At 42.9% G+C, this 25,427-nt stretch overlaps 1 protein-coding gene across 2 annotated transcripts in view; it reads left to right on the top strand.

The window, feature by feature from the left end:
* GUCY2C (guanylate cyclase 2C) overlaps positions 1 to 25,427 on the top strand; it is an 842,638-nt gene that overhangs the window by 577,669 nt on the left and 239,542 nt on the right. For both annotated transcript variants that reach the window (XM_069737068.1, XM_069737069.1), the window contains exons 20-22: positions 9,296 to 9,387; positions 11,752 to 11,910; positions 15,732 to 15,924. In XM_069737068.1, the coding sequence (XP_069593169.1) occupies positions 9,296 to 9,387; positions 11,752 to 11,910; positions 15,732 to 15,924 (444 nt within the window). The remainder of the gene's footprint in view (positions 1 to 9,295; positions 9,388 to 11,751; positions 11,911 to 15,731; positions 15,925 to 25,427) is intronic.

Raw genomic sequence — 25,427 nt, 5'->3', positions numbered from 1 at the left:
GGTTCCCATCAAATTCAAAAAGTACTGGAGAAACATTGGTTCATCCTACATATGGATGAGGATATTGGAGAACTGGTGGGCCCCTACCCAAGAATTACATTCCAAAAGAAGAGATCAATAGGAGACATATTGGTGCACAGCCACTACTCACCACAGAAAAAAGAGACCTCAAGGGGTGTTACAAATGCAGTGGCTGTGTAGCGTGTCCTGCTATACAAACAGGAACAAGTTTTGAGAGTAACCTCACTGTTAAGAAATACTGTATCAAATATATCACTTCATCAACTGTAGAACAAGAGGCGTGATATATAGGGCAGTTTGCCCATGTGGCCTAGAATTCATAAGCTAGAAAATACGGGAATTTAGAAGACGAGTAGGAGAACATCTGAGAGACATTGTGTTAGGTGTCGAGTTCCTGCCGCTGCACAGGGGGAATCTCGAACCACCTCCACTGCGGTCTCTCATTCTCCTCCGGCCGCAGTGGAATCTGCTGGGCGGTGATGTCAGTCCCAGCATCTGGCTCAGGCTGATGCCCTGCACTTGGTTACTGCTGCTCTTCCAGGCTCAGCCATTGTAGCCAGTACTGGTCTGCGGCGAACAGACATCTCTGGGACTAAGTCCTGCTTTTTCCCTTCTGAGCATGCCCAAGGGAAGACCTCTCATTGGAGGTCGGGGGTCACATGCTCAGGTCCTGTGGCAGCTCCCATTGGTCCCCTGGGAAGGTCCTGAAGTTGCTGCAGCTATAAAAGGTTTGCATGGCCGCACGGCCATGCGCTAGTATCATTTGTATTTTGTTGCCAGTCTTACTCTGCCACTCAGGCTACAGGTGGAGAGTGTCTGTTAGTCGTGGGAATTCTGTTAGGCAGGCAGCTAGCATCAGAGGGGGCAATTAGTTGCTTGGCCTAGCATCTGGTTCCTTCATGTGTGCGGTTAGCACAGAAGAGTTCCAGAGCAGGCACAACCCTAGCACCAATAACAATTCATATCATTACTCGGTGCCTTCCGCCAGCCGTAACTGAATACTAGTGCCAGGGTCTGGCTAGAAAATGGCGGATGATCAGCGTCTACAGCAGTACATCCAGCAGCTGGAGGGTAGGTTGGCGGCTCTTGAGCACACAACCTCGGCTGTGGATGTCACCACAGTCGCTGTACAAGCTGCTAGCGTAGCTGCAGCCAGTTTGTCCTCTGCCACCCCTGCTCTGACTTTATCCCGTCTCCTACTTCCAGACAAGTTTTCTGGTGACAGTAAGCTCTGTTGGGGATTCGTGAGCCAGTGCACCATACATCTAGAGCTTCTGGCTGCACATTTTCCTATGGAACGGGCTAAAATGGGATTTATTATATCCCTTCTGCTGGGCAGGGCATTGGAGTGGGCAACGCCGCTGTGGGAGCGTGATGATCGTGTGGTACAGAGTGCTCCTTGCTTCCTGGACTCTCTGAGACAGGTCTTTTTGGGCCTCGTGTTACACATGATACGGCACTCCAACTGCTGGCATTAACACAGGGTTCATCCATGGTCAGCCAATTTGCCGTCCACTTCTGGACTTTGGCATCAGAGCTGGAGTGGCCTGATAAAGTTCTTATTCCTGTGTACTGGAGGGGACTGGCTGACCATGTAAAGGACACCTTGGCCACCAGGGAGATTCCCGCCACACCGGAGGACCTCATAACTATATCTACCTGCATCGACCTCTGTTTTAACGAGCGGAGGTTGGGGCGGACCCAGTGTAGGCAGGGGTTTCGGTTGGCTCCCACCTTTGCCAGTCCTCTAGAATCTCCCATTCAGGTGTCCAACTGCCATGAGGCCATGGAGATTTCTCGAGCAGGACCTAAGTCCCGGGCCACTCGAGTACCCATGGTCTGTAATAACTGCCAGCAGATGGGACACTATGCCAATAAATGTCCTCAGCGGTCGGGAAACGATCGCGTCTAGTAACCATAGGAGGAGGTTCACTAGACACAGCGGTATTTTCCTCCAAGCTGTCCTTTAAGGGGACAATCACTTTAGGCTCTTCCACTCTTACAGTCAAGCTTTGTGTGGACTCTGGGGCGGAGGGGAATTTTATGTCCTCTGCCTTCGCCCAACGCCACGCTATACCCCTGGTGATGCTTGCCAAGCCAGTGACTGTTTGAGTGGTAAATGAGTCAACACTGCCCACACAAATTACACATCAGACCATCCCTTTCATGTTATCTATGTCTCCTTCCCATCAGCAGATTATCTGCCTGCTTGTAATTCCCGAGGGAATAGATGAGATACTACTAGGGATACACTGGTTACATTTCCACTCTCCTCATATAGAGTGGTTCTCAGGGAGAATTTTGAGTTGGAGTGAATCTTGTAAGGGCATATGTATGAGGGAATGCATTCAGGTTGCCACTACAGAGGTACACGCTGATCTTACTTCTCCACCCAAGTGCTATTGGTCATATGCAGACGTGTTCTCCAAGAAGGCTGCGGAGACCCTTCTGCCTCACCGTCCCTATGACTGTCCTGTTTATCTCTTGCCCAGAGCAGAGCCTCCCCCGGGTCGGGTCTGTCCCTCTCCCTACCGGAGATGGAGGCTATGACTCAATATATTCAGGAGAATTTGGCTAGAGGGTTCATTAGGAAGTCAGTGTCACCTGCAGGGGTGGGGTTCTTTTTCGTGCAGAAGAAGAACGGACAACTTCGTCCATGCATAGATTACAGGGGTCTTAACGCCATCACCGTTAAGAATAAATACCCTTTGCCCCTGATTTCTGAGCTTTTTGATAGGCTACGGGGAGCAAGGGTATTCACCAAGTTAGATCTGCGGGGTGCTTACAACCTGATTCGCATCCGTGAGGGGGACGAATGGAAGACGGCATTTAACACCAGGGATGGGCACTATAAATATCTGGTGATGCCCTTCGGCCACTCTAATGCCCCAGCCATTTTCCAAGACTTTGTAAATGATATCTTCCGAGATATGCTTTCCACCTCGGTCGTAGTCTATCTGGATGATATACTCATCTACTCTCCAGATATTGACTCTCTCCGGAGAGATGCTTGCAAAATCTTCGACCTCTTACGGGCAAACTTCCTCTACACTAAGTTGGAGAAATGTGTGTTTGAGCAGGAGTGCTTGCCTTTCCTCGGTTATATCATCTCCGCCCAGGGGTTGGCTATGGATCCTGCCAAACTACAGGCTGTGATGGACTGGCAAGAACCCCACTCTCTCAAAGCGGTGCAGCGCTTTATTGGGTTCTTTAACTACTATCGCCAGTTCATTCTGCATTTCTCAACTTTAGTAGCTCCCTTGGTAGCCCTCACCAAGAAGGGCACAAATCCCAAATTGTGGTCCAAGGTCTTCCTCTCAATTAAATCTCGTTTTGCTAGCACTCCCATTCTACATCGCCCTGATGTTGATAAGCCGTTTATAATGGAGGTGGATGCCTCATCCGTTAGTGCTGGAGCAGTCCTCTTCCAAAAGGATGCTCAAGGTCGGAAGCATCTTCTTTTCCAAGACCTTCACACCAGCGGAGAGGAATTATTCCATTGGGGACAGGGAGTTGCTAGCCATGAAATTGGCTTTCTCTGAGTGGAGACATCTTCTGGAGGGGGCTTGCTTTCCCTTCCAAGTTTTTACTGACCACAAAAATTTAGTATTCTTACAGACAGCCCAGCGGCTAAATTCTCGCCAGGCCAGATGGTCCCTGTTCTTCTCCCGATTCCATTTCACCCTCCGTTTTCTCTCCGGGGAGAAGAACATTCGTGCCGACGCTCTCTCTCGCTCCGTTGTATCATCTGTGGAGGAGGAAGAGGAGCCTTGGCTTATTGTCCCACTGAGAGCCTGAGAACTGTGGCCCTGGTCTCGCTAGAGTCTGTGCCCCCAGGCTAGACTTTCATTCCATCTAATTTGTGACCGAAGGTTCTCTCTTGGGCTCATTCGTCTAGGGTGGGTGGGCATTTTGGCACCAAGAGGACGTCTGAGCTGCTGGCGAGAACATACTGGTGGCCGCATATGGCTGATGATGTCGGGGACTATATTCGGGCATGTGTCTCCTGTGCTAAGAATAAGTCTCCTCGACAATGGCCAGCAGGATTTCTTTATCCCCTACCAGTGGCAGACAGACCCTGGGAGATGGTCGGGATGGACTTTGTGGTGGGCTTACCCAAGTCTCGTGGCTGCACCATCATTTGGGTAATCACCGACCATTTCTCTAAAATAGTGCACTTGGTGCCTCTTCCATGGCTACCTTCTGCACAGGCTTTGGCAGCATTGTTTTTAAAACATATTTTCCGCCTACACGGTATGCCAGACAAGATTGTAAGTGACCGGGGTCCCCAGTTTGCGTCTCGGTTCTGGAGAGAGCTTTGTTGACTACTCAGCATTGAGATGAATCTCTCTTCTGCATATCATCCTGAGACGAATGGGTTGGTAGAGAGGGCCAACCAGACATTGGTCACATATCTGCGACATTTTGTTTCTGCCAGGCAGGATGACTGGGCATCCTTGCTACCGTGGGCAGAGTTTGCGCTAAACAATGCCGTAGCTGACTCCACTGGGCAGACCCCATTTCTCCTTAATTACGGTTCCTGTGCCCATGCCCATGTCTTCCGCCGACTCCAGGGTGACAGACTGGGCTGTGGAGGCACGGGACATTTGGGACCGTTCTAAACATGTTTAGCTGCCCTTTCCTTGTATATACACCCTTGTGCCGTAAAGAAATTGCTTGAATAAAGAAACCAGTGTTGAAGATTGGTGAGTGCTGCCGTATACTTTTTGCTTGCGCATCATTTGTATTTTGTTGCCAGTCTTACTCTGCCACTCAGGCTACACGTGGAGAGTGTCCGTTAGCCATTGGAATTTTGTTAGGCAGGCAGCTAGCGTCAGTGGGGGCAATTAGTCACTTGGCCTAGCATCTGGTTCCTTCATGTGTGCGGTTAGCACAGAAGAGTTCCAGAGCAGGCACAACTCTAGTTAGGGTCTTTAGTCCCACTAATTATTCCACAACCCTGTGAAGCAACAGTGGTCATGCTATACTGACCGAGTGACGGAACTGGCGTCTAATTTGACATTATACCGCCATATAGGGCCGCCATTCCTCTTGCAGCAGGCTTCTCTCATGCACGGTGGACTCCGGGCTGCGAACGCACCAATAACAATTCATATCATTACTCGGTGCCTTCCGCCAGCCATAACACATTGCCCTAAAAAGAGAGACCCCCCCCAGCCAGATATGTAAACATGAGACATGTTTACATATCTGTAAGGTGGGCGCTGAGCCCACCTCAAAGCCGGGACATGTCAGCTGTTTTGAACAGCTGACATGTGCCCGCAATAGCAGCGGGTGAAATTGCAATTCACCCGCCGCTATTAACCAGTTAAATGTAGCTGTCAAACGCTGACAGCGGTATTTAACCGACGCTTCCGGCCGCGCGGCTGGAAATGATCACATCGCTGAGCCCCGTCACCTGCTTGGGGGTCGGCGATGCGTCAGGATGGTAACCATAGAGGTCCTTGAGACCTCTATAGTTACTGATGACGGCCTGCTGTGAGCGCCACCCTATGGTCGGCGCTCATAGCAAGCCTGCAATTCAGCTACATAGCAGGGATCTGATGATCGCTGCTATGTAGCAGAGCCAATCCAGTTGTGCCAGCTTCTAGCTTCCCATGGAGGCTATTAAAGCATTACAAAAGTAAAAAAAAAAGTTTTAAAAAATATGAAAAAAATAAAAAAATATAAAAGTTTAAATCATCACCTTCGCCCCATTCAAAATAAGACAATAAAAAAAAAAATCAAACCTACACATATTTGGTATCACCGCGTTCAGAATCGCCCGATCTATCAATAAAAAAGGATTAACCTGATCGCTAAGCGGCGTAGCGAGAAAAAAATTGAAACGCCAGAATTACGGTTTCTTTTGGTCGCCGCGACATTGAATTAAAATGTAATAACGGGCGATCAAAAGAACGTATCTGCACCAAAATGGTATCATTAAAAATGCCAGCTCGGCATGCAAAAAATAAGCCCTCACCTGACCCCAGATCACGAAAAATAGAGACGCTACGGGTAACGGAAAATTGCGCAATTTTTTTTTTTAGCAAAGTTTGGAATTTTGTTTACCACTTAGATAAAATGTAACCTAGACATGCTTGGTGTCGCTGAACTGGAGAATCAAAATATCAGGTCAGTTTTATCATTCAGTGAACCTAGCAAAAAAAGCCAAGCAAAAAAACAAGTGTGGGATTGCACTTTTTTGCATTTTCACAGCACTTGATATTTTTTTCCCATTTTCTAGTATGCGACATGCTAAAACCAAAAAAATCAAGCCCTCACATGGCCATATTGACAGAAAAATAAAAAAGTTAAACGCAAAAACGGAAAAGGGCAAGGTCGTGAAGGGGTTAAGAAACATCATTGTCAGAAGCTCCCTGTCCTCTCCAACAGTTGCAGGAACCTTTCCTTGCAACCAGAAAAAATGTAAAACTTGTCCATTTATAATGACCACGGACAAGATCCCCAACTTACATCAGGACTACAAGATCCCAGGTACTTTCAGCTGCATCACATCTAATGTGGTGTATTTAATTATTTGTACTAAATGTCCAACTGGGGGTCTGAATGTGAGGGAGACAGGGCAAAAACTTAGAACAAGGATGAATTCTCATCGCCTCACAATAAGAGAAAAAAGAATGGACCTACCGGTAGCAAAACATCTTTGTATCCCTGGTCATAGCATCATGGACATGAAATTACTTGTTTTAAAAGGTAATTTCAAATCTCAGAAAGACAGAAGAGTCTGTGAGTATAAACTCATGAGGACCTTTGACTCACTCAGTGCAGGAATGAATGTGTCGCATGGATTTATGCCTTTTTACATCAATTAAGGAATTTGCTCTTCAGACCTTCTGGGGTCATCACAACACATAACCAGACCCATTCAGAGGACCATAAAACATTAAGACTTCCTTATCTATGAACTGTTCCAATATCTATGTCTATCCCTCTCACATAATGATAATTCTGCTTCACATCACTTGTCTTATCTATTGCCTTCTTTCTCTGTGTGCTATGTTGTGTATAAGTATGTGATTCATCAGAATTTGCATTAGTCTTTGCCTAAATGAAGAGACCTGCGTAGTCTCAAAAGCTTGCAATTTGTTACCATCTTTTCAGTTAGCCATTAAAAGGTATCAACCCCTGAGGACTCTCACGTCTAAATATTTTTCTATCTACTGGCTAGCACTGTACAAATATTTATATCTTTCCTGTAAGACAACTGCATAATTTGGGTTAAAGTGTTTCATGAACCCATAGGTACCAACTACTCTGACTATCCCTTAGGCAGAATTTAGACATCCGTGAAAATCGCTCAGTGTATTGACCTCAATGCACAGGTCTCATTACCCAAACCTGACTGCCTCATAGTTTCCTTTGAAGTTTCCTACAGAACTATGAGACTGTCAAGGTTGAGTCAGGAGAACTCCGACCAGTCCGTGCATTCCAGTCCGTACATGGAACGTGTTTCACAGACAAATGAATTCAGCCTTATCCTGAGACTAATCCTAGATTGGTGGTGCTTTAATTTTCTTATACCACTATCAGGGCCGGCTCCAGGTTTTTGAGGGCCCCGGGCGAAAGAGTCTCAGTGGGCCCCCCCTTTAACACATACCCCGATTTATGATGCACAGATACGGCAGAGAAATGTATAGTACAATGCCAGATTTCACTTCTTACATGAGTGACAGCTATTGTAAATTCTGCAGTGTATATATACAGGAGGAAAGGTGCTGTGCAGTGTATATATACAGGAGAGGTGCTGTGCAGTGTATATATACAGGAGGAAAGGTGCTGTGCAGTGTATATATACAGGAGAGGTGCTTTTCTGTTTTGAGTTTTTCTATGAAACAAAGACTTTTCTATATAAACAACGTTGTTTGGTTTTGCGGCCCCAACAGATCTGTGCTACAAAGTAACAGGCGGCTCGGGCATTAATGAGGGACCTGATGCTGAATCCTTTCCACAAACCCTAATGACCCAATTAGTGCCCCATCATTAGAAGCTCATTAAACGCCTCCCTGTCCTGAGTAGTCATGTACAGTATGGGGGGATCCTGCAGCCCACCCCCTGACTGCTCCATACCATACACTGCCCTCTGTCGCGCTCACTATTATCCTGTGCATTTCTCCGTCATCGTTACCCCATGTTACACTTGTCACCCCCCCACTACAGAGTAGCAGGGCAGCCAATGTCACCCCCTCCCGGACCCTAATGGCAGCAGGAAATGTCTGCTCCTTTATTGGGTTGGAACCTGATTTAATCAAGGAATAATGTGGATTTGTTGCCGGTGGCTGCAGGGGAAGGGTTAAGTGATGCCATGTCCGTGGTGGGAGCAGTGGCAGCTGCTGGGAGCAGTGGCAGCTGCTGGGACCTGGACAGAGACAACCAATGTTGCTGTGACTGCACAGTGTGACCTGGAGGAGAGAAGCTGAGACTCCGGAGCAGAAATCACCCACATGCCAGCACTGGGCAGAGTCCCCCCAGTCACCAGCCTGGGGCCACGGGGCCCCAACATACAGCCCACAGCTCAGTTTTATCCATGGCAGCAGCTCCCCTTCCTCCTGGCATCTGGTTAACCCCATTTATGTGGGTCGGATTGTTATCTTTAAGGTTTAGCAATAACCTTCATACAGATGGGAAGGGGTTAAGCTTCTTCCTATCCCACTGGTGCAGGTTTGGTGCAGCATGCATGTATTCTGGGAGAGCTGAGTGGCTACAGGCTGCACCCCACCAGCTGCTCCTCCAGACATCACTCACATTTTTAGGCAGCGGAGACAGACAGCAGCAGACTGAGCCACAACTTCAACCACTGCTGAATACCATAACACTCACTCAGGCACTGGTAGAATGGAGCTCCTCGGAATCTGCCTGATAAGTTCAGCACTGTCTGCAGCCACCCAGGGGGGAGAGCAGAGAACGTGCTCTCTCCGCCCACAAACAGTCACACTGGCTGCCTTCTCTTAACCCCTATGTGTGCCTGCCTGGCTGCACTGACTGAGTGAGAAGATGCTTGTGTCAGAGCTGGCACATAGGGGTTAAGAGATGCAGCCAGCAGTGACATTGTGGGCGCAGAGAGCATGTTATCTCCTGCTCTGCTCTCCCAGCTGTAAGTGGGCCCCCCTCTCTCCCCAGGGCCCCGGCATTTGCCCGGAGTGCCGGCCCTGACCACTATATATACTAAAACTAAATCCAAAAGGATTAGTGTGTAACTTCTTGCTTAACAATCTGATTGTGTGTTTTTTTTTATATATATACATATTTTCAGGTTTATGTTCTTGTGAAGAATTGCTGGGAAGAGGATCCTGAGAAGAGGCCTGACTTCAAGAAAATTGAAAGCACCTTGGCAAAGATCTTTAGGTACTTTTTTAGAAGTATTTTATAGCACAATAGTGGCTTTGCAGTCAAAAAGATGATATTATTCACGTATTAACCATGCAGAGTTACTATTTACTATGGTAGGATGTGACCTGTGAACACCCTTTACGTGTGTGAAAAATGTATACAAAATCCCCCAATAGGAAAATATTGTCTCGAGACCCCAGTGATTGCAGAATGAAGACACTGTGAATTTCCGCCAAGAATGTCTGAGAGCAAAGCATTGGGCTATTCTGAAGGGGTCTTCTATGAGCCCTGTTGTAAATCCTATTATATATCCATGGAAGGAGCTGAAACATGCAGTCCGCCTGCGTTTTTGGCTAATTTGATTGAAGAAAATGGGGAAAAACGCAGGGCAAAACCCCGCAGAGAACTGGCATGCAGATTCTCATTCAGGTTTCTCCTTCACTTTGCTGGCATCAGGATTGACTCAGGTTTATCTAGAAAATCTGTAACAAAAAATCAGGTTTTTTCCTTATGTGTTTTTTATGCAAATTTTCAGCTGCATTTTACAGTATGATCGGGGTCACACTTGTGAGTGCAATGCGAGAAACTTGCGCGAGTCTCTCGCCTCAATACCCGTCACTGCCGCCGGCACTCGGGACTGGAGTGTGCGGCTGCATGTATTTCTATGAAGCTACACGCTTCGGTCCTGAGTGCCGGCGTCAGTGCCAGGTACTGATGAGAGAGTCTTGCGTGAGTTTCTTGCATTGCACTCGCAAGTGTGACCCCGGCCCATCAGCAAAGAAATCTCATACCCAGAGCTCGTTTTTTTACCCTCAGTATTTTGTACAATACCTTAGTTTTTGCAGAATGCAACTTGTCAGCATTTTTTCAGCATTTTTCACCCATTAAAATCAATGGGTGATGCAAACGGGTATAAGTTTTTGCTGCGGTTTTTGTGCTGTAGAATCAGCATTTTGTTTTTTGCACTAAACTTCGTTAGCATGCACAAGAGACAAATGTATTATGACAAAAACACAGCAAAAAACGCATCAAAAGTGAATCAAAACCTGCTTTTTTGAGGCAAGCATCTTACTGCCAAGAGAGCAGGTTATGCCTTAGGAAAAAAAATGCATCAAAAACACAACCTGTGAACATACCCTTAGAGTTACAACCATCGTTGGCAGTGATTGCCTCAGAAGGTTGTGCAACAAAGTATTGAGTAATGGGTACCATCATTTTGTTCCAGTCCATTTTCATAATTTTTAAAAAAATATTTTTCTGTTGAATCACAATTCAAAAGCAATGTCTGATTTTCATTAGTTTATATTCTGTAAATTTAAAATTAAAATGACTTTTGTGAGTTTCAAGTTATCTCATTGACCATTGTGGGCTTTCTTTACTTTACAGAAGGGTGCCAAAAATTTTGTCCATGTGTGCAGCTCAATTGATGAAAAAATATTTGACTTCTGACTCTCAGAGTATAGTGGCACAGAAATACGTGTTTTTTTTTCTTACAAACAGTACTTATTGTATAAAACTATTAAAATTTTAATAAATTAGATCTTGGGTTGTTCCCTTACAGTTAGGCTATGTGCACACGTTCAGGTTTTTTCGCATTTTTTTCGTGGTTTTTCGCGGTAAAAACGCTATAAAAACTCATTAAAAACGCATACATTATGCATTCTATCATTTAGAATGCATTCTGCATGTTATGTGCACATGGATGCGTTTTTTTCCGCGAAAAAAACGCATCGCGGTAAAAAAATGAGCATGTTCATTATTTTTGCGGATTTTCTGCGTTTTTCTCGCAATTCTATGCATTTGGGAAAAAACGCACAAAAAACGCGTCAAAAACGCGTCAAAATCACGGTAAAATCGCGGTAAAAATGCATGCGGATTTCTGGCAGAAATGTCCGGTTTTTGTCAGGAAAATTTCTGCAAGAAATCCTGACGTGTGCACATACCCTTAATGTTCGGCTCCAGCCCAGATGCAGTTTGTAAAAACATAACAAACCACACCACACTCGCCATCAATGGGTCAAATGGTGAGTCACAACTGCTGCTCCCGTTGTCTGTCACTGGCTGCGGAGCTGACTTCTTGTCAGCAGAGTTGCTGTCAATGAACTCGCTGATTGACTGCTGTGGTGTCGACGCGACATCAGAGCTGCCTCTAATGCCAGACACCAAGAACAGTGGCAGAAACTATCCGGAAGACCTGAAGAAGGCGAGTTCAGAGCGATTTATTATGTTTTAAAAAACAGCAGCTGGGATACGAAGGTAGAAAGTCTGAAAGGGAACCACCCCTTTAAGGGTTAAAGCTCCAGAAGTTATCTTTATATTGTTTCCTATATGTAGGTTATTGTTCTCATTTCTTAAAAAACTTTGTGTTTCTGTACATAGTAATTTCCACGCCCAGACAAATGAGAGTTATATGGACACCCTACTGAGGCGATTGCAGCTTTACTCTAAAAATCTAGAGCATTTAGTGGAGGAACGCACCAAGCTGTACAAAGCAGAGAGAGATCGAGCTGACCGCCTGAACTTCATGCTTCTACCAGGGTAAGTGCCTACATTTGTGCAAACTGAATATCAGAAGAGGGAAGAAATGTAATATGCATGCCTCCTTCAGACATATCTTTCTCTCTTTACAGCGGTAGATTATGTCTTGTTTCCTTGTTATAATAATTAATTTAATACCTTCTGCAAAGTTTCTGTTGCTGTATCATAATAGGAAATCGTTGTGAACTCATGTTGCTCTGCTGTGGCTGCCCGCTAGGGATGGATTGCTGTCACTAACTGTCCAATGGAAAGCTATCCATTCGATACTACAACATTTTGGGGTTTCTTTAACTGCTATGTTTTAGCTTACCCCTAGAGCTGGCAGGGCAGATTTTTGGTCTGCTCTGGTCATCACTTGTAAGGCTACGTCTCCACGGTCAGTAATTGGCAACGCTTTGGACGCAGCACATGTCCGCTCCATCCAAAGTGCTGCCGGCTTCTGAATGCAGGTGAATCTGCATGTGTTCATTAAACCTTGCGGAATCATCGTGCCCAATACACTGTATGGATGATATTTATCTTGCGAAGACTGAGCATCTCCGCAAGATAAATAGACATGCTGCAGTCTGGAAAGGCGCACCGCATGTCTGTCTCCGAAGGGAAGCCGGAAGCATCTGTGCACGCATAGTGGGCATGGGATTTCTTGAAATCCCATCCATTAAGCTGTAATATCTGGCCGCTGCGGGTTGGACGCTGTGGATGTATGCAGCGTCCAACCCTCAGTGTTTACTGACCGTGGGAAAGTACCCTTATAGTTTCCTTGCTCTAATAGTCATGTGTTATAGAGACTTATTGGTGTTAGATCTCTAGCTAGCTGGTTGCAAATGGTTCAAAAAAAGTCTAAAGCTAAACCACTCTATCGCACGTAAAAACAAAAACATATGTGTTAGTTTGCTTACCATAGTTGTGTTGCATTTTGAATAAAACTTCAGTACTGGGCTGTAATTTAGTTGCTGACTAGTCTCCCAAATTATTGAAGAGAACCTTTCACAAAATGTTTTATGTTGAACTGGGCCCATGAAGTGGCTACAGATCAGAATACATTTTTTTTGTTTTGTTTCCAATTTTGTCTTTTGGTTTTGGAGGTATTAGCAATCAAAGTATTTGGCCTCTAATGGGTTAACTTTTTTTTAAGTCAAGTGGATGTTGTCAGACAGTTTTCACTGAGGGCATGTACTACTTCTCCTTGTATGATGTTGACCAATCAAAAGCAGGCAGCAAGAGTGAAATGAAAGAACATGCCCCCACCAAAGTTTAGAGATGTTTCTCAGTGTGTGAGATGTAAGAATACAGCTCTGATCTCTTGGTTTAACCTCCAACATAATTAAAAAGTGCTAGGAGATAGCACAGATGGCTCACTCCTTTCAGTTAAGTTTGATCGATGTGAATACTTTTTTGCCCAATGACGACAAAAGTATTCCAGGAGTAGTGATACCTTTATTGGCTAACCAGAAAATATGTTTGCAAGCTTTCAGAGCACAGGGGCTCCTTCGTCAGGCAAGATTACAAATAGATTAATAAGAAAAAAGCACACCATTTAAGAGATAGTACAGTAGGACATTTGTTCATGAAGTGTGAGGTGTGATGCCTCCTAAAGATAAACCAAGGAAATCAAACTAGGCATTATATTACAAATGGAGAGGCAGTGGGAATGTTCTTAGTTATCTGGAGTCCGTCTGGTGGAGGTGTGAATTTTATCCATGTAGTGAGTCATAAATCCAGGTGTTAAATTGAGTCCTGATGTGAGGGAAGGCACAACATAGCTGAGTTTAGCTGTGTCACATTACAAACCCTTCTATTAGCTCTCTTACTGTCATAGCACATTCAGCTCTGCTGTGCTACCCCTCCCCCAAAACAGCCTGTCTCCAGATGAGACCTCAAAGTTTCAGTATGGCACTTAAATCTGTTGTGCTCAACTTCTATTCGCTCTGAAATTAAATTATAGCATGGTATCATTATATCTCACAAAATAGCCCAGAAGAGGTAGTCTGTAATGCAGCCCTGATCTCACTGCAGAGAGATTACAAATTGCTTGAGCATAGAAGACATAAGTGTGATTACTGACACACACTAATCTAAGAGAGCTGATAGAAGGATTTGTAATATGGCACAGCTAAATTCAGCTGCACTGCCCTCCGCCCACACTGACTCATGCAGGAGATTAGACAAGGAGATCAGGGCTGTCTGTCATTATACATCTCACACACTGAGAAACATGATCTAAGCTATGATGGTGCAGTGCTCTTCTTTCTTAAATGTTGCTGCTTGCTTAGGATTGTTCAACATCATACAGGGAGAAGAAGTATATGTCTCCGATGAAAACTATATCATAACACCTACTTGGACTTAAAAAAAAAAGTTTAACTCGCTAGGTGCCAAATACTTTGCTAATATCTCCGTAATGAGAGGCAAATTGAAAAAAAGAGGTTTTATTCTGCTCTGCAGGCACTATTACATCATATATTCAGTTCAACAGTTCAACTCTTTTAAAGGTCCTCTTTAAAGAAGTTGTCTGGTGAAAACAAGTTATTACCTTTTCACTAGATAGGTGACAACTTGTTGACCACTGGGACCCCACCGATTGGCAGAATAGGGATCTTTTGAACCCCTTTAGACTGGAGCAGTAGTGCGCATGCATGACCATCATTCCATACATTTTCTATTGGACTGTCAGAAAAAGCCAAATATTGCTCTTGACAGCACCTTTGAGAATGAATGGAGTGGTGGCCAAGTATGTACATTGCTATTCCATTCTAACAGGGATCCAAGTTATCAATTCTGCTGCTTGGTGCGTGCCCTAGTGGTCGGACCCCAACCAAGATGGACAGATGATCACTTGTTTTCACAAGACAATACCCTTAATGTACATTTCTCTATGTGGCTTACAATCAAAAGAAGCAGCACATAGTAAGACCTTTGTAAAACAATAGTTCATTCATTTCCCTATTTTACTGCTGATTAATTCTTTCTATCTCTCTGAAGCTATCACTAGATGGAGCTCATGAGCATACTATTTACTACATACTATTCATAAACTGAATTTAGAGGGGCTGCCCCCTTTTAGAAAAGTTTTCCTGATATGCTCCATTCATAGTAAATACCTCCCCGCCCAATTTATAACTTACGCTCCCTAGGTCTAGCGCTGTGTCTCTGCCTCGCTCTCTGTTACTCTTGGCTGCAGATGAGGCATCACATCGACATCTTTGCAAACAATCACAGTTTTCAGCAGCGATGTTGACATGATGTCACCACTGCAGCAAAGTAATGCATACCGAGGCAGCGGTCGAGTCATTGCGCTGTCATCATGTCCAACCCCCTGCTCAATGCAGTATTCACTAAACCATCTCAGACAGATGTATGTCCTGCCTCTGTTTGAAAACTTCCATTGAAGGAGAACTCACCATCTCACCTCGTGGCAGCCTTTTCTACTCATTGATCACCCTGACTGTCAAAAAGGGTTTTCTAATATCTAATCTGCAGTCAATTTTATTCCATTGCTTCTCGTGTTTCCATGTGCAAATAAGAATAAAGAACATCCCTCTACTCTGTGAGAACCCTTCAGATATTTGTAGACAGCTATTAAGTTTCCTCCTCCTCATAAATCGTAAAAATGTATTAAACTGACACATTAGTGGTTAAAAAAAAATGATGTGATATTAAAATTACATTTTTAAAATAAACTTGGAATAAAATTCCATAGCTTAAACCTTAGGACTCCAGTCTCAGTCCTCACAGGGGGCTCCTGGGTCTTTTCTTACATCTGCAATATTATTGTACCTTGGAACTATAGAAAGCTTTTCTTGTATATTTATTTACTGCAGGCCTGTGGTTAAGTCCCTTAAGGAAACTGGATTAGTCGAACCAGAATTCTTCGAAGAAGTCAGCATTTACTTCAGTGATATTGTTGGGTTTACTACAATCTGCAAATATAGTACACCAATGGAGGTTGTGGATATGCTGAATGATGTATACAAGGATTTTGACCGGATTTTAGATCATCATGATGTCTATAAGGTACTAAGCTAAACAGAATGCTTGTAAATCAACAGAATACATAGATGGATGGAAGAAGACACAGCTGCAATAAATAAATCCTACAATCCTACAGTGGTAAATGCAAAATGCATGTTAATGTGCACTTTCATCAAGAATTAACAGACAGCGCATACAGGTACTTCTCACAAAATTAGAATATCATCAAAAAGTTAATTTATTTCAGTTCTTCAATACAAAAAGTGAAACTCATATATTATATAGAGTCATTACAAACAGAGTGATGTATTTTAAGTGTTTATGTCTGTTAATGTTGATGATTACAGCCAAAAGTCATTATTTCAGTAAATTAGAATACTTTATAACACCAGCTTGAAAAATTATTTTAAAATCTGAAATGTTGGCCTTCTGAAATGGATGTTCAGTAAATGCACTCAATACTTGGTCAGGGCTCCTTTTGCATCAATTACTACATCAATGTGGCCTGGCATGGAGGCGATCAGCCTGTGGCACTGCTGAGGTGTTATGGAAGCCCAGGTTGCTTTGATAGCAGCCTTCAGCTCGTCTGCATTTTTGGGTCTGGTGTCTCGCTTCTTCCTCTTGACAATGCCTCATAGATTCTCTGTGGGGTTAAGGTCTGGCTAGTTTGCTGGCCAATCAAGCACAGTGATACTGTTGTTTTTAAATCAGGTATTGGTACTTTTGGCGATGTGGACAGGTGCCAAGTCCTGCTGGAGAATGAAATTTCCATCTCCAAAAAGCTTGTCAGCAGAGGGAAGCATGAAGTGCTCTAAAATTTCCTGGTAGACAGCTGCGCTGACTTTGGTCTTGATAAAACACAGTGGACCTACACCAGCAGATGACATGGCTCCCCAAACCATCACTGATTATGGAAACTTCACACTAGACCTCAAGCAGCTTGGATTGTGTGCCTCTCCACTCTTCCTCCAGACTCTGGGACCTTGATTTCCAAATGAAATCATCTGAAAACAACACCTTGGACCACTGAGCAACAGTCCAGTTCTGTTTCTCCTTGTCCCAGGTAAGACGCTTCTGGCGTTGTCTATTGGTCATGAGTGGCTTGACACCAGGAATGCGACACTTGTAGCCCATGTCCTGAATACGTCTGTGTGTGGTGGCTCTTGAAGCAAGGACTCCAGCAGCAGTCAACTCCTTGTGAATCTCCCCCAAATTTTTGAATGGCCTTCTCTTAACAATCCTTTCAAGGCTGCGATTATCCCGATTGCTTGTCCCGCTTATTTCTACCACACTTTTTCCTTCCACTCAACTTTTCATTAATATGCTTGGATACAGCACTCTGTGAACAGCCAGCTTCTTTAGCAATGACATTTTGTGGCTTACCCTCCTTGTGGAATATGTCAATGACTGCCTTCTGGACATCTGTCAAGTCATCAGTCTTCCCCATGATTGTGGAGCCTATTGAAACAGACAAAGGGACCTTTTTTAAACACTTAGGAAGCCTTTGCATGTGTTTTTTGTTCATTATTCTAATTTACTGAAATAATGACTTTTGGGTTTTCATTGGCTGTAAGACAATCATCAACATTGACAGAAATAAACTCTTGAAATAGATCACTATGTTTGTAATGACTGTACATAATATATGAGTTTCACTTTTTGTATTGAAGAACTGAAATAAACTAACTTTTTGATTATATTCTAATTTTGTGAGAAGCACCTGTAGTTTGCATCATGCCAAATAACACTGGGGTTGTTGCAAATAATGTCAGCATTTGACACGTGCAAATCAATTTTCAGGACCCTGGTCTACCAGCAAGTCAGTATTCTGTGACTGCCAGACAGGAGCACTGCAACCCACCTCCTACCTGCTGGCAACCCTGGCACCTTTTCTGATTAGGAGTCCTGGCACGTCATACTAACATTGTACTGGGCATACAAATCAGAAGAGTTGCTTGGAGTTACAAGGCAGTTATAAGGCTTCCTTCTGGTGGACACAGAATACTGATATAGCCATTAACCCCTTCACCCCGAAGCCTGTTTTCACCTTCCTGACCGGGCCAATTTTTACAATTCTAACCACTGTCAATTTATGAGGTCATAACTCTGGAACGTTTTAACAGATCCAGGGGATTCTGAGATTGTTTTCTCATGACATATTGTACTTCATAGTAATGGTAAAATTTATTTGATATGATTTGCGTTTATTTGTGAAGAAAATGGAAATTTGGCAAAAATGTTTAAAATTGCGCAATTTTCAAACTTTTAATTTGTATGCCCTTAAATCAGAGAGTCATATCGCACAAAATAGTTAATAACTAACATTTCCCACATCTTTACTTTACATCAGCACTATTTTGGAAACATAATTTTTTTGTTAGGAAGATATAAGGGTTAAAAGTTTACCAGCGATTTCTAATTTTTAAAAAAAAATTTGCAAACCCATTTTTTTTAGGGACCACATCACATTTGAAGTGACTTTGAGGGGCCAGAAAATACCACAAAATGACGCCATTCTTAAAACTGCCCCCTCAAGGTACGCAAAACCACATTCAAGAAGTTTATTAACCCTTCAGGTGCTGCACAAAAATTTTTGGAATGTGGAAGAAAAAAAAAAACATTTACTTTTCTTTCACAAAAATTTTCCTTTAGACCTAATTTTTTTAAACTTTTGCAAGGGTAACAGGGAAACATGGACAATACAATTTGTTGTACAATTTCTCCTGAGCATGCCGATACCCCATATGTGGGGGAAATCCACTGTTTGGTCACATGGCAGGTCTTGGAAGGGAAGGAGCTCCATTTCACTTTTTGAATGTAAAATATGCTGGAATAATTATCAGTTGCCATGTCGCGTTTGGAGAGCCCCTGATGTGCCTAAGCAGTGGAAACCCCCCACAAGTGACACAATTTTGGGAACTAGACCCCTTAGAGAACTTATCTAAATGTGTATTGAGCACCTTGAACCCACAGGTGCTTCACAGAAATTTATAACGTTATGCCATGAAAATAAAAAAATCAACTTTTTCCCAGATAAATCTTTTTTAGCTTCATATTTTGCATTTTTCATAAGGGTAACAGGAGAAATTGCTCCATACAATTTGTTGTGCCATTTCTACTGAGCACGTCGATACCCTATATGTGGGGGGAATACTACTATTTGGGCGCACGGCAGGGGTTGTAAGGGAAGGAGCTCCACTTGACTTTTTAAATTCAAAATTTGATGGAATTAGCCGACACCATGTCATAGTAACATAGTAACATAGTTAGTGAGGCCGAAAAAAGACATTTGTCCATCCAGTTCAGCCTATATTCCATCATAATAAATCCCCAGATCTACGTCCTTCTACAGAACCTAATAATTGTATGATACAATATTGTTCTGCTCCAGGAAGACATCCAGGCCTCTCTTGAACCCCTCAACTGAGTTCGCCATCACCACCTCCTCAGGCAAGCAATTCCAGATTCTCACTGCCCTAACAGTAAAGAATCCTCTTCTATGTTGGTGGAAAAACCTTCTCTCCTCCAGACGCAAAGAATGCCCCCTTGTGCCCGTCACCTTCCTTGGTATAAACAGATCCTCAGTGAGATATTTGTATTGTCCCCTTATATACTTATACATGGTTATTAGATCGCCCCTCAGTCGTCTTTTTTCTAGACTAAATAATCCTAATTTCGCTAATCTATCTGGGTATTGTAGTTCTCCCATCCCCTTTATTAATTTTGTTGCCCTCCTTTGTACACTCTCTAGTTCCATTATATCCTTCCTGAGCACCGGTGCCCAAAACTGGACACAGTACTCCATGTGCGGTCTAACTAGGGATTTGTACAGAGGCAGTATAATGCTCTCATCATCTCATCAGTCCTACTCCCTGTCAGATTTACCCAGTGGTTTCCCATTCAGTGTGTAATGGTGATATTGATTCCTTCTTCCCATGTGTATAACCTTACATTTATCATTGTTAAACCTCATCTGCCACCTTTCAGCCCAAGTTTCCAACTTATCCAGATCCATCTGTAGCAGAATACTATCTTCTCTTGTATTAACTGCTTTACATAGTTTTGTATCATCTGCAAATATCGATATTTTACTGTGTAAACCTTCTACCAGATCATTAATGAATATGTTGAAGAGAACAGGTCCCAATACTGACCCCTGCGGTACCCCACTGGTCACAGCGACCCAGTTAGAGACTATACCATTTATAGCCACCCTCTGCTTTCTATCACTAAGCCAGTTACTCACCCATTTACACACATTTTCCCCCAGACCAAGCATTCTCATTTTGCGTACCAACCTCTTGTGCGGCACGGTATCAAATGCTTTGGAAAAATCGAGATATACCACGTCCAATGACTCACCGTGGTCCAGCCTAGCTTACCTCTTCATAAAAACTGATTAGATTGGTTTGACAGAAGCGATTTCTCATAAACCCATGCTGATATGGAGTTAAACAGTTATTCTCATTGAGATAATCCAGAATAACATCCCTCAGAAACCCTTCAAATATTTTACCAACAATAGAGGTTAGACTTACTGGCCTATAATTTCCAGGTTCACTTTTAGAGCCCTTTTTGAATATTGGCACCACATTTGCTATGCGCCAGTCCTGCGGAACAGACCCCGTTGCTATAGAGTCCCTAAAAATAAGAAATAATGGTTTATCTATTACATTACTTAGTTCTCTTAGTACTCGTGGGTGTATGCCATCCGGACCAGGAGATTTATCTATTTTAATCTTATTTAGCCGGTTTCGCACCTCTTCTTGGGTTAGATTGGTGACCCTTAATATAGGGTTTTCATTGTTTCTTGGGATTTCACCTAGCATTTCATTTTCCACCGTGAATACCGTGGAAAAGAAGGTGTTTAATATGTTAGCTTTTTCCTCGTCATCTACAACCATTCTTTCCTCACTATTTTTTAAGGGGCCCACATTTTCAGTTTTTATTCTTTTACTATTGATATACTTGAAAAACAGTTTGGGATTAGTTTTACTCTCCTTAGCAATGTAACATAGTAACATAGTAACATAGTTAGTAAGGCCGAAAAAAGACATTTGTCCATCCAGTTCAGCCTATATTCCATCATAATAAATACCCAGATCTACGTCCTTCTACAGAACCTAATAATTGTATGATACAATATTGTTCTGCTCCAGGAAGACATCCAGGCCTCTCTTGAACCCCTCGACTGAGTTCGCCATCACCACCTCCTCAGGCAAGCAATTCCAGATTCTCACTGCCCTAACAGTAAAGAATCCTCTTCTATGTTGGTGGAAAAACCTTCTCTCCTCCACACGCAAAGAATGCCCCCTTGTGCCCGTCACCTTCCTTGGTATAAACAGATCCTCAGCGAGATATTTGTATTGTCCCCTTATATACTTATACATGGTTATTAGATCGCCCCTCAGTCGTCTTTTTTCTAGACTAAATAATCCTAATTTCGTTAATCTATCTGGGTATTGTAGTTCTCCCATCCCCTTTATTAATTTTGTTGCCCTCCTTTGTACTCTCTCTAGTTCCATTATATCCTTCCTGAGCACCGGTGCCCAAAACTGGACACAGTACTCCATGTGCGGTCTAACTAGGGATTTGTACAGAGGCAGTATAATGCTCTCATCATGTGTATCCAGACCTCTTTTAATGCACCCCATGATCCTGTTTGCCTTGGCAGCTGCTGCCTGGCACTGGCTGCTCCAGGTAAGTTTATCATTAACTAGGATCCCCAAGTCCTTCTCCCTGTCAGATTTACCCAGTGGTTTCCCGTTCAGTGTGTAATGGTGATATTGATTCCCTCTTCCCATGTGTATAACCTTACATTTATCATTGTTAAACCTCATCTGCCACCTTTCAGCCCAAGTTTCCAACTTATCCAGATCCATCTGTAGCAGAATACTATCTTCTCTTGTATTAACTGCTTTACATAGTTTTGTATCATCTGCAAATATCGATATTTTACTGTGTAAACCTTCTACCAGATCATTAATGAATATGTTGAAGAGAACAGGTCCCAATACTGACCCCTGCGGTACCCCAATGGTCACAGCGACCCAGTTAGAGACTATACCATTTATAACCACCCTCTGCTTTCTATCACTAAGCCAGTTACTAACCCATTTACACACATTTTCCCCCAGACCAAGCATTCTCATTTTGTGTACCAACCTCTTGTGCGGCACGGTATCAAACGCTTTGGAAAAATCGAGATATACCACGTCCAATGACTCACCGTGGTCCAGCCTATAGCTTACCTCTTCATAAAAACTGATTAGATTGGTTTGACAGGAGCGATTTCTCATAAACCCATGCTGATATGGAGTTAAACAGTTATTCTCATTGAGATAATCCAGAATAACATCCCTCAGAAACCCTTCAAATATTTTACCAACAATAGAGGTTAGACTTACTGGCCTATAATTTCCAGGTTCACTTTTAGAGCCCTTTTTGAATATTGGCACCACATTTGCTATGCGCCAGTCCTGTGGAACAGACCCTGTCGCTATAGAGTCACTAAAAATAAGAAATAATGGTTTATCTATTACATTACTTAGTTCTCTTAGTACTCGTGGGTGTATGCCATCCGGACCCGGAGATTTATCTATTTTGATCTTATTTAGCCGGTTTCGCACCTCTTCTTGGGTTAGATTGGTGACCCTTAATATAGGGTTTTCATTGTTTCTTGGGATTTCACATAGCATTTCATTTTCCACCGTGAATACCGTGGAGAAGAAGGTGTTTAATATGTTAGCTTTTTCCTCGTCATCTACAACCATTCTTTCCTCACTATTTTTTAAGGGGCCTACATTTTCAGTTTTTATTCTTTTACTATTGATATAGTTGAAGAACAGTTTGGGATTAGTTTTACTCTCCTTAGCAATGTGCTTCTCTGTTTCCTTTTTGGCAGCTTTAATTAGCTTTTTAGATAAAGTATTTTTCTCCCTATAGTTTTTTAGAGCTTCAATGGTGCCATCCTGCTTTAGTAGTGCAAATGCTTTCTTTTTACTGTTAATTGCCTGTCTTACTTCTTTGTTTAGCCACATTGGGTTTTTCCTATTTCTAGTCCTTTTATTCCCACAAGGTATAAACCGCTTACACTGCCTATTTAAGATGTTCTTAAACATTTCCCATTTATTATCTGTATTCTCATTTCTGGGGATATTGTCCCAGTCTACCAGATTAAGGGCATCTCTAAGCTGGTCAAACTTTGCCTTCCTAAAGTTCAATGTTTTTGTGACTCCCTGACAAGTCCCCCTAGTGAAAGACAGGTGAAACTGCACAATATTGTGGTCGCTATTTCCTAAATGCCCAACCACCTGCAGATTTGTTATTCTGTCAGGTCTATTAGATAGTATTAGGTCTAAAAGTGCTGCTCCTCTGGTTGGATTCTGCACCAATTGTGAAAGATAATTTTTCTTGGTTATTAGCAGAAACCTGTTGCCTTTATGGATTTCACAGGTTTCTGTTTCCCAGTTAATATCCGGGTAGTTAAAGTCCCCCATAACCAGGACCTCATTATGGGTTGCAGCTTCATCTATCTGCTTTAGAAGTAGACTTTCCATGCTTTCTGTTATATTTGGGGGTTTGTAACAGACCCCAATGAGAATTTTGTTACCATTTTTCCCTCCATGAATTTCAACCCATATGGACTCGACATCCTCATTCCCTTCGCTAATATCCTCCCTTAAAGTGGACTTTAGACAAGACTTTACATAGAGACAAACCCCTCCTCCTCTCCGATTTTTACGATCCTTTCTAAACAGACTGTAACCCTGTAAGTTAACTGCCCAGTCATAGCTTTCATCTAACCATGTCTCGGTTATTCCCACTATATCAAAGTTACCTGTAGATATTTCTGCTTCTAGTTCTTCCATCTTGTTTGTCAGGCTTCTGGCGTTTGCGAGCATGCAGTTTAGAGGATTTTGTTTTGTTCCTATCTCCTCACTGTGGATTGTTTTAGAAATGTTCTTACCTCCCTTCTGAGTATGTTTTCCTGGGTCGTCTTTGTTCGAGTCTAATGTTTTTCTTCCCGTCCCCTCTTCTTCTAGTTTAACGCCCTCCTGATGAGTGTAGCGAGTCTCCTGGCGAATGTGTGTTTCCCAGGTTTGTTGAGGTGTAGTCCGTCTCTGGCGAGGAGTCCATCATACCAGTAATTCACACCGTGGTCCAGGAATCCAAATCCTTGTTGTCTGCACCATCGTCTTAGCCAGTTGTTTGCATCTCTGTGCTTCTCTGTTTCCTTTTTGGCAGCTTTAATTGGTTTTTTAGATAAAGTATTTTTCTCCCTATAGTTTTTTAGAGCTTCAATGGTGCCATCCTGCTTTAGTAGTGCAAATGCTTTCTTGTCGCATTTGAAGAGCCCATGATGTGCATAAACAGTGGAAACCCCCCATAAATTACACCATTTTGGAAACAAGACCTCTTTGGTACCTTAACTAGATGTGTATTGAGCACCTTGAACCCCCAGGTGCTTCACAGAAGTTTATAACATTAAGCTGTGAAACTAAAAAAAAATCTAATTTTTCCCACAAAAATCTTTTTTAGCTAGAAATTTTGTATTTTCACAAGAGCAAAAAGAGAAAATGGACCCAAGTTGTTGTGCAATTTCTCCTGAAAGGGGTGAGAAGGGTATTTTGCTGAAACGTGCATCGGGGAGGACGCTGGTGGACTTACTCCTGACCGATTACGGGTAATAACACTTATTGATCTTTGTGCAATACTCATTCACATTTAAAGAGTTAGATGTTGACTTATTAGGCTTTCTGGGAGATCTGCAATATTTGTGGTCACATATTGTAGCATTGAAGATGACCTGTTTAGCCTTTTTGATAATTTGTATAATGTCCTCTGGGAAGGACGCTCGTGGACTTACTCCTGACCAATTATGGGTAATAACACTTATTGATCTTTGTGCAATACTGATTCACATTATGGGAGTTAGATGTTGAATTATTAGGCTTTATGGGAAATGTGCAATATTTGTGGTCATATATTGTAGCATTGAAGATGACCTGTTTAGCCTTTTTGATAATTTGTATAATGTCCTCTGAGTATCCCTTTTGCATGTGCTAGTGGGTGTAACCCCTTCTTGTTCTCTGTCTGCACCTGGCAATTTAATAAATTATTTTTTGGTTACTTCAATATGTTCAGAACGTTTTGTCGCGGGTTTTTTTTACGTTTGAGTCCTGTATGTCAGCATATTTTGTTGGCATTATAATACTGCAATTTTTACAGCAGAGACATTTTATATGGCATTTATCATCAAATCACACACATAAAAAAATTGGTTTCAAATAGCATTGCTATATTGATATTACAGTCTTATACGTCCATCTGTAGTAGGCACATTTTGCTGGCATTGTGATACTGTCTACAACGTTTTCTGAACAGGGATATATGATACGTAATTTAAAATGGGCAAGGAATGGGGAAGTGGACGTGATGTTGATGATGAGCGACAAGGACGTGGGCGGGTGCACAACAAACACACATCATATCAATCTAGCTTCCTTTCCCACATTGTAAGGGGGCTTGGAACACCATTTTGG

This window comes from Ranitomeya imitator, chromosome 8 (assembly GCF_032444005.1).
Source record: "Ranitomeya imitator isolate aRanImi1 chromosome 8, aRanImi1.pri, whole genome shotgun sequence".
In the NCBI taxonomy this organism is placed as follows: Eukaryota; Metazoa; Chordata; class Amphibia; order Anura; family Dendrobatidae; genus Ranitomeya; species Ranitomeya imitator.
This window is presented reverse-complemented; position numbering and strand designations above follow the sequence as displayed.